General features: G+C 37.2%; 1 protein-coding gene across 1 annotated transcript; it reads right to left on the bottom strand.

Moving 5' to 3' along the window:
- Positions 1–33: 33 nt before the first annotated feature.
- On the bottom strand, positions 34–6,978 carry ltb4r2b (leukotriene B4 receptor 2b). Its single transcript, XM_087811792.1, has 5 exons — positions 6,848–6,978; positions 2,657–3,236; positions 1,644–1,844; positions 1,530–1,573; positions 34–1,449 (listed from the first exon to the last, which is right to left on the bottom strand). Exons 2-5 carry the CDS (start codon positions 3,233–3,235, stop codon positions 1,173–1,175), a joined length of 1,101 nt encoding a protein of 366 aa, XP_087667918.1. The 5' UTR covers position 3,236; positions 6,848–6,978; the 3' UTR covers positions 34–1,172.
- Between the last annotated feature and the right edge of the window lie 3,050 nt (positions 6,979–10,028).

The raw sequence follows: 10,028 nt of genomic DNA on the forward strand, positions 1-10,028 counted from the left end.
CGTGACTGGGTCAAAACTTTATTGAGTTGACAAAACTGTTAATTCAAAATGGGGTCATTTGCGACAATCGTTTAACCTTCAAATATACTTTTGAAAAAATGATGTACATGATTGTACTGTTTACTTTCTTACTGAGAAGTAGCTTCAATGTCCAACTAAACTTTGAGCAATTGCACTAATTAAAACATTTGTTTAATATATATTGCACTATTTTTTGCTTGTATTTGCACATTATTTATATGCAATATTTGAAACATTGATTCTCTTTATATTGCACTATATTATTATACAATCTTATGCTTTGTTTTTCTCTTTAAACGGTTGCCAAGCAACGGTTTCATTGCAAGTTTTTCACTGTTCTGTGCAATGACAATCTAACATTTTAATGCTGGGGTTACTTGTAAAATGTAGCTTAATAAACTTTAAATTCTTCTTCCATCATGGTGACTAAAAGTTAAGATATTTTTCAGAGTAATCCGTTCTTTTTTTAGAGTTTAAGACAAAACCCCTTTAATGTAGCGAGTAAAACTTTACATTGTGTCTCAAGTAAAAATGTAACCTTGTTTTTCCTCAGACTATGCTGAATTTTGAGCTTTATATGTATTTAAACTTCATTTACTGACTAAGAAATTGCTGTTTTTTTATCCAAGTCTAAATTGCACAAATGTGTTTCATGTATTTTGTTTTTGTCAATGTTATTTTGCTGGTTAAAAGTATTTAAGAATTTTATTTTCACACTAATACACTTTCAAAATCATGACGTTCAACTACTTTTTTACGTTTTTTAAAAATTATTTTCGATGGTTCGTTCCCTATACAGCAGAAAATGAACACTTTCAGTTGCATAAACGTTTCTATCACTTTCACGGTTTCAATCCCCTCCGGTGATAAAGTTTCACAACTCTGACGTCGGAACATGACCAACATTTCGCAACAGGTTCTGGAAATTTCCCTCATGGTCGTTACGACATGTTTTTTTTAAAAATAAAAACCACTCGTTGCTTGTTAATAAAATACAAATTATTTACATTCTGTGATGGACGTACATTTTTTTTTTCTTTTACATTCAAATATGTCAAGCACAGTCCCAGCAAGCCAGGGTCTGGTGGACCCACTTTGATGGAAACTGGAGAACCTTAATACCCGGACTCGAACCCCCATGACCCCTCAGTTCAGTTCTCATCCGTGCACATCTGCGATCTTGCGTTCTGGGTCGAAGACCCGGAGCTGGAGTCGGTGGTGGCCAGGGTCATGTTCTCCTTCTTCGCCATCCGGCTCTTCCCGGTCTGGTCCTGGGAAGTCCCCTCGAACAGGCGGGCCATGAAGGCCAGCCCGTTCTTCCGGATGTAGGACTTCCCGGCGAAGGTGTAGAGCACCGGGTTGGCACAGCTGCTGATGAAGGCCAGAGCTGAGGTCACGGCGCGACTGTCCTTGGTGATCTGCTCCAGCCTGGAAGAAGGAAAACCACTAAAGAGACCCACAAAAGACAGCAGTTCTTCTTTCAGTTTTCCAAAAAGTTCTTAACTCACCCTTCTCGTCGAGGTGAACCTTCTTTGTACCAGCGCGACGCGACCTGAACCGTGGAAAGATCGTGAGGAAAAGGAAGAAAAAAAATGACACCGTTTTCAAAGAGGACTACAGACCTGCATCATGTTGACGATGTGGTACGGGAGCCAGAAGATGCCGAAGGTGACCACGATGGTCAGGATGAGGTTCTCGCTGCGGACCTTCCTGCGGAACTTGGTCTTCCTCAGTCGCCTCAGGATCAGGACGTAGCTGGTGATGATGACGGTGTAGGGGATGATGAAGCCCACCACCGTCTCAAAGGTGTACTGGAACCTCACCTGGATGGCAGGGGTAGAGTGGAGAGTGAGGTGTATAATAATATATATAATATAAAGAAGAAAAGTTCTGCTTTTCAGTATACATTAATTTTTATTATATATATATAAAAAAAAAAATCGATATTTAAATAAAGAATATTAGATTTTTGTATTAAATTATTGAATTTTATGATTCAATTAAAACAAATTCTACCTTTTAATAAAGACACTATTAAAATATTCAACAAAAAATATTACGATGCCTAAAAACTAACTTTAAATTTTTATTATAACTAAAGTTTCAATACTGATCCCTTATCTCTGGGTCAAGGTGACCCAAAAACAAATGTGTTTGTGATATTCTTTGTTTTATCTCTGGGTCAAGGTGACCCAAAATGAAATTTGTTTGTGATATTATTTGTTTTTTCTCATGGTCAAGGTGACCCAAAAACAAATGTGTTTGTGATATTCTTTGTTTGATCTCTGGGTCAAGGTGACCCAAAACAAATCTGTTTGTGATATTCCTTGTGTTATCTCTGGGTCAAAGTGACACAAAAACAAATGTGTTTGTGGTATCCCTTGTGTTGTCTCTGATTCAAAGTGACCAACCTCCCTGGCTTCGAGAAATACATATGCAGTGGTGGAGGTCGTTGACCTTGACCCAGAGGCAACACAAGGGGTACAACAAACACATTTGTTAAAAACAAGGGTTAAGGATGTCAATATTCTGATGGCACTGATATACTTCCATAGACCCTAAACTTAAAAAAAACTAAGTCAACCTCAGAAGTTGAGACAACATTTCTACTTTCACGTCCGCGGTCGTAACTCACGTGTCGGTCCAAGGTGTGCTCCGGCGCACACACCAGCCTGGTCTTGTTCCGCTCCTTCTGGTCCTCCCTGACGTTCCGGAACACCAGCGAGGGGACGGCGATGAGCATGACCAGCACCCACATGCCCACCAGAGCCCGGATCACCACCGTCTTGCTGATGCGGGAGGACACGTGGCGGGGGAAGACCACCACCACCAGCCGGTGCGCGCTCATCAGCGTGATCATGAAGATGGAGGCGTACATGTTGGTGTTGCACAGGTAGAAGAGGCCCTTGCACATCACCTCGCCGAACACCCAGCTCTGCATGGCCAGGTAGACCACGAAGAAGAAGGTGAGGCACATGAGGAAGCCGTCGGCGCACGCCAGGTTCAGGATGAGCAGGGTGGTGACGGAGCGTTGGCGCGTCCTGGCCAGGATGCTCCAGACGATGAAGAGGTTCCCGGGGACCCCGAGGAGGAACACCAGGGCGAGGATGAGGGCCCCGAGCGCGGTGGAGAGGTCGTTGCTCACCACGCTGTCGTCCTCCGGGTTCATGGCGGTGGCGTTGGCGAGCGCTTGTAGGCGGCTGAGGTTGGACATTCTGGAGAGAGATCGTGGACGTGTCAGGACAAGATGATTCACCGGGATTGTATTAAGTCTGGTTTTATTTAGGTTTCTGCCTGATATCGACCAACATTCTAGAGCAATTCCTCAGGGGCCACAAAATAAACTGTGCCTGTTACACTGAGCCTTAATTAATTCAAGCATAACATTAGCTTCAAACCTTGTGTTATCTCTGGGTCAAGATGACCCTGTGGCCCAAAAAAAAACAAATGTGTTTGTGGTATCCCTTGTGTTGCCTCTAGGTCAAAGTAACCAAGAGACCCAAAAACAAATTGGTTTGAGTTATCCCTTGTGTTGCTTTGGGGTCAAAGTAACCAGGAGGCCCAAAAACAAACGTGTTTGAGGTATCCCTTGTGTTGCTTTGGGGTCAAAGTAATCAGGAGGCCCAAAAACAAATTTGTTTGAGTTATCCCTTGTGTTGCTTTGGGGTCAAAGTAACCAGGAGGACCAAAATGAAATTTGTTTGAGTTATCCCTTGTGTTGCTTTGGGGTCAAAGTAACCAGGAGGCCCAAAAACAAACATGTTTGAGGTATCCCTTGTGTCGCTTCAGGGTCAAAATAACCAGGAGGCCCAAAAACAAGCGTGTTTGAGGTATCCCTTGTGTTGCTTCAGGGTCAAAGTAACCAAGAGGCCCAAAAACAAATATCTTTGAGGTATCCCTTGTATTTCTTCTAGGTCAAAGTGACCAAGAGGCCCAAAAACAAACATGGTTGAGGTATCCCTTGTGTTGCTTCGGGGTCAAAATAACCAGGAGGCCCAAAAACAAACGTGTTTGAGGTATCCCTTGTGTTGCTTCAGGGTCAAAATAACCAGGAGGCCCAAAAACAAATGTGTTTGTTGTATCCCTTGTGTTGCCTCTGGGTCAAAGTAACCAAGAGGCCCAAATAACAAATATGTTTGAGATATCCCTTGTGTCGTCTGTGAGCCAAGGTCAATGACGTGTCACCTTGACCCGGAGATTACACAGGAGTTAATATTATGGGGAAAATTAAATAAAAAATAAGACATTATAAATTAAGCTTAAAGGGTAATTTGATTGCATTTTAAGTAAATTATACTGTTCAAGCCAAATAAAGTAATGTTGTTGTTTATTTGTATTTAATATTTAATGTTAGATATATATTGTACTTATATACAATTTATATAAAAATATCAAAACCCTTTTTTTCCCAAAATATTTTCTGCGAAAAATGACAAAACAGAAAGAAAGTTTTCTACGGCGCTCTTAATTCAAAAACTACAATTGTAACATATAGTTACACTTGCTCGTATCCAAGAATGTGAACGCAACCTCAGAGTTTTCCTAGATTTCTGGTGCTTTTCCACTCCATCTCGGATTAATACTTAAACGGCATAACTCATCCTGCTGGAATTTCGAATCTCTTGTAAATCAAATCCGTGCAGCCTGGCGTCGCACCAACGACCATTACGCGGGAACACTAATAAGCCGTTTTTGTTCCTCTCAAATATTCACAGTATTGAGTCACGAAAGTAAACGTGCTAAAACACGCCGTCACAGAATTGCAACACTCATTCATCTGACTTTCTTTTTTTTTTGGTTTGTTTCTCTTTCCCAGAAGAGAAAATAGTAACAAAAATAGTAACATCTGATTTAATTTAAAAAAACAACAAAAAAAACATCTTATAGTAGCTGTAACAGGAAGTTTTTGTTTGGACTTCAAGTACTTATTTCCTGATAAAAATGTATTCTTGGAGATTCTATTTGTTGTCATGTTAGGGAAAGAGCTCTTGTTTATGGGATGTTCAGCTAGTCAATAAATTCACTTTAGCGTGAGTGAAGGCAACATATAATCCTCTTTGTGGTGAGTGAATATCAAACCACACAATATCCTTGAGAGTAGCTGAGATAAAATAGCATTTTATTATATTTATGCCTTTAGGGCACGTTTTTTTTTATTTTTTAGTTTAGCTGTTAGCATGTTAGCCCGCTAGCTGTTAGCATGCAAGGCAGACAATAAACACAATTTGTAAATAATTATACAATATTAGTTAAGTATAAACATTAGTATAAACATTGTTGATAATTCTGATAAGATACATTCAGATCCTTAATCATTATAATGGCAAGTGTTACTTAATGTTTGTTTTATGTAACATTATAGTTTAGCTAAAATTGTTTAGCATTATTTTTAGCTACCTTCTCTACAACTTCTACAGCTACTACCACAACTAATACATCTTCTACTTCTTTGATTATTACTACTAATAATAATAATTATTAATAATAATAATATCACTATTACTACTGCAACTACTACTGCTACCACTATTAGAACTACAGCAACTTCTACTTCTACTAAACCTACTAATATGACTATTTCTACTATGTTTTATAATGACAATACCAGGATTACTGCTGCAACCAACTACTGCTACTACTATGACTATTTCATTAATTACCATTACCACAACTACTTCTACCTACTATTACTACTACAGAAACTACTTCTAATACAGCTACTACTGTGAATACTACAATTTTGTATTTCAATTACAATTACAATACCACTATTACTTGTAGTACCATTGCTTCTTCGTCATCAACAATCACCTTTACTACAAATATTTTTTCTACTATTTTTACTACAGACAACTACTACTACTACAATTACTACTTCATCAACAGCAATTACCATTACTCCAACTATCTCTACCTACTATTACTACTACAAAAACTTTTTCTAATACAGCTACTACTGTGTTTATTACTACTTTGTATTACAAAAACACCACTACTTCTAATCCAACACTTACTTTTTAATATTACTACTTAATCAACAACAATTACTACAAAGACTTTGACCTACTCTTACTTGTACAGCTACTACTTTGCCTATTACTACTATGTATTGCAATTACAAAACCACTACTACTAACACAACTACGTCTAATACAGTTACTATTATGACTATTACTACTTTTTACTATAGTACTAATGACAGTACCACTACTAATATGGCAACAACAACTACTACTACTACTATTACTACTTCAAATACTACAACTACTTGTATCTTCAACCACAACAAATGATTACTGATACTATGTATTACAATAACATAAAACACCACAACTGCGACAACTTTTATTATTACTTAAACAACCACATGTTCCATTTCAATTACTTCTACCTACAACAACAACAAGTCTAACTTCTGCAAATAGTAAAACAAACAAGTCTAACTTATGCAAATAGTAAAACAAATACTACCTACTACAACAACTGCTACTATTACAACAAGCATTTACTACTACAACAACTACCTACTACATCGTTCAGATGTTTGTGCAACATTTATTTACAACTACACACACCTGGTACACTGTGGTAAAATGATAGTATCGGTAGAAGGTCAGTGAAATATCAAAGTATAAGAAGATCAACAGATAACGACAAGAAGATAACAATGTCATTATGTTTGTTTACTTCTGTCTGGAATGAGGAATCTTCCCTCTTCGCCCTGGAATGATCGTCAAGTCGAAACCTATCTGAGGTTCTAAGAGTTCTTGCACTGAAGTGTTAAGTGTAGATAACCTATATAATAATCCTGGCGACGATCACTGACCTCACAGATGGAATCTTTCCTCAGAGGGTCTGTGCTTCCTCGTCCTCCGGCTGCAAGATCTTCTCTGACATCTCGGTCCTGGAACCTCTGGTTGACGTCCGGACCCACAAGCCTTGACACGCCACGATATAGAGGTGTGTCTCGTCCAACACGCTCTCAGCCTCCACTCCTCTCCACTTGAGTAGACATGTGAACAGCCTCTTTCTGCGGAGACATGTCCCACGGCCACATGTTTATAAAGTTACATATTTCCGCTCCCCCTGGGCAGCGTATATTCCTCTGTGCGTCAGGCCTGTGATGAAACCGGATAAGTTTTTTATTCTATTGATCAAGGTCGTTTAAAGTATGTCAAAACTTTCCCTGTCACTCAATAATGCGTCATTCCTTACTCAATCTCTTATTTTAGGATTTAATGACCATATTTTAGTCAAAAAAAATCCTCAAATTTCCTGTGTTTTAAATGTTTTGCTCATTAAGTTTTTACCATCTAAATGCTTTATAAGAAATATTTTTATTGTGTTATAGTTTGTTTTTATTTTATTGACAATTTTAATAGATACATTTGGCGAACAAAAGCTTATACTTTTTTTTTTATATATCCATTATCTGTTTTTATATATGCTATATATATAGAAAATAAAATGATATATGAATTTATTTATACATATATATAATTTATATATTTATTTTAGTTGTCGTTTTATTGTAATGTCGCTTATTTTTTTTTAAATTTATTATAATATATATATATATAATATATATATTTTTATTTATCAATCTCTTTTTTTTTCATTGTATTATTTCATTTTTCTATTTTTTATATATATATATATATTTATATTATTTTATTTGTTTTACTTGTACAATTAGCTAATACATAATATAGTATTATATGGTATTACTTTATTTTCTTTAATACTCTCCATCTTCCTTTTTTTATTATTACAATTATTAATTAATTAATTAATTAATTAATATTATTCAATAGTAAGGGATAGAGTATTGGGTGGGAAATAATATATAAAGGAGCTCATTATATATAAATTGTAATTAAAATATATACTGTATGTTTTTGTGGACCTTCTACTATCAGCTACTTTAATCTCAGAGTGATTTTATGAGTCACAGCTGTCAGGCAGCAGCTCAAATATTATATATGATAAAAATATATAAGGTGTTATTAATGGAAAGGAACATAGTGATGTCATAAAATCACTGAATGTGTTTGACACACTTTTTGAGCTGTAAGTTTAAGCACCGTTTGATCTTTAATAATAAGCAAAAGCTTGGTTTTCGGAGTATTTCCAATCCTTTAATCTCAAAGAGTCCCCCTCTCTTCCCCCCTCATGCAAAACCCACTTCCTGTTCAATCTAGAGGTTCTTATCTGAAGTGTGACACTTGAGTTTGTCACCGAGCACTCCAATAAAACCGAGGGTGTGTTTCTCCACATCAGAGTCTTCGGTCGCTTGACTGAATAACATGTGTTTGAGTCGCTAAAAATCAAAATCATTATCACATTATATTCATAATATAATGTAGGATATAAGACATGAGCCACTATTTTAAAATTACAATAATGATAAAATATTGAGTGTATTTCGATGTTCTGACAAAATTAAAGAGAAAAAAGAAAGGTTATTACAATTAATTGAACATAAATCATCCCTTTTTATTTGTCCTTCTTTTGTACTGTGTTATTATGTGATCGAGTCCTCACAGGTTCAAGTTTCCACTCATCGTCCCCTCAAGCTCAGGCGCTGTTCTCACTTTTGACCACCAGGGGGAAGCAAATACAAACATCCGCGTCACAGCTGCGAGTCCTGTTGAAATCATCGAATATCTTTTTGAATATTTTTTTTTTGTACATATAATGACCTTAATAATTCATTAATGTAAGCCTCATGTCAAGTTGCAATTCCATTCAAAGTACGTTTGAATTTCTTAGTGTCTGTATTTTATTTAGAAAAGGTTTCTGAGATTCAATTCAACAAATTTGCAATTTTACACATGTTTAAGCCAATGAGATACTGTTGTTATCAGAGCAATAAGCAGGAAAAATCTTCCAATTATCTTTGGATCCAGATGGTAATTCATAACACAACTTGAACGTAAGCTTCTTTTTCTTGTACTCATTTTCAGTGAAATACTTTGAATTCACTTCAGCTGAATTATTTTGCAGGTAAACAGATAAATAAATAACAAAAACTTTATCTAGCTTTAAATTACTTTTAATCAAACTTTTTTAGTTTTCCAATTGACCAAATAACAACAATTGCGTTCACACTGCAACCCTGTGTTGTCTCCTATAAGGCTATAGAAAAACATGTCGAGGGGTGGGATTGTAGTCGGGGGGGCTCAAATCTGGACCCTACAAAGTTTATTTCCGGGCCTGCTGGTAGCACTTTTACTGCCTGCAACAACTTGTGATGGGTCTAGGATCCGGCCCACACAGACCCGGGAGAGGAAGGCAGGGAGAGTGAAGCCCCCTGTGTAATGACTGTGAGAACTGGGAAGGACGAGGGCTGGTGGTGGTGGTGGTGGTGGGGGAGTCAAGCGGGGGAGGCGAGGGTTGGGGGATGAAGGGGGAGGAGGAAGAAGGAGCGGGTCAGAGCCAGATAGTGTTTATTTAAGTTTTTCGTCTCCTGACTCAGACAGAGAGCAGACGAGAGAGGATAATGAGAACCAGATCTTCGGTGGAGAGGAAGAGGAGGGAGGAAGAGGAGGAAGAGGAGGAGGAGGGAGAAGAAAATGGGGGAGGGATTAGGGAAAGTGACACACAGGAAGAGGGGGCTGTCATTTAAATCTTATTAAAAATTGAGTAATTATGATGATAACAAAAGGATTTCTTGCCAGATCAAAGACATTTTATGACTTTAACAACATTTACACTTGAAAAAAAGTTTGTTTTCCAGCAAATGTCAAAAACAAAATGTATATTAAATACTATAGAGGTGTGTATTGACAAGAGTCTGGCGATACCATACATATCACAATACTATATATGTCGATATATCGTGATACTGTAGGATATATGTGTAGTATTGTCGAGCACTTGACACTGTTGCAGAATTTACAGACCACATGACTCTTGACAAAGTTGTAACTGATTTTATTTGTTTTCAAACGAAAATATGTCCAAACATCAGCTTTAAAAGCTGCTGGAGTCGACTGTATCCTCTC

This window comes from Callionymus lyra, chromosome 16, assembly GCF_982586985.1.
Source record: "Callionymus lyra chromosome 16, fCalLyr1.hap1.1, whole genome shotgun sequence".
NCBI lineage: Eukaryota > Metazoa > Chordata > Actinopteri > Syngnathiformes > Callionymidae > Callionymus > Callionymus lyra.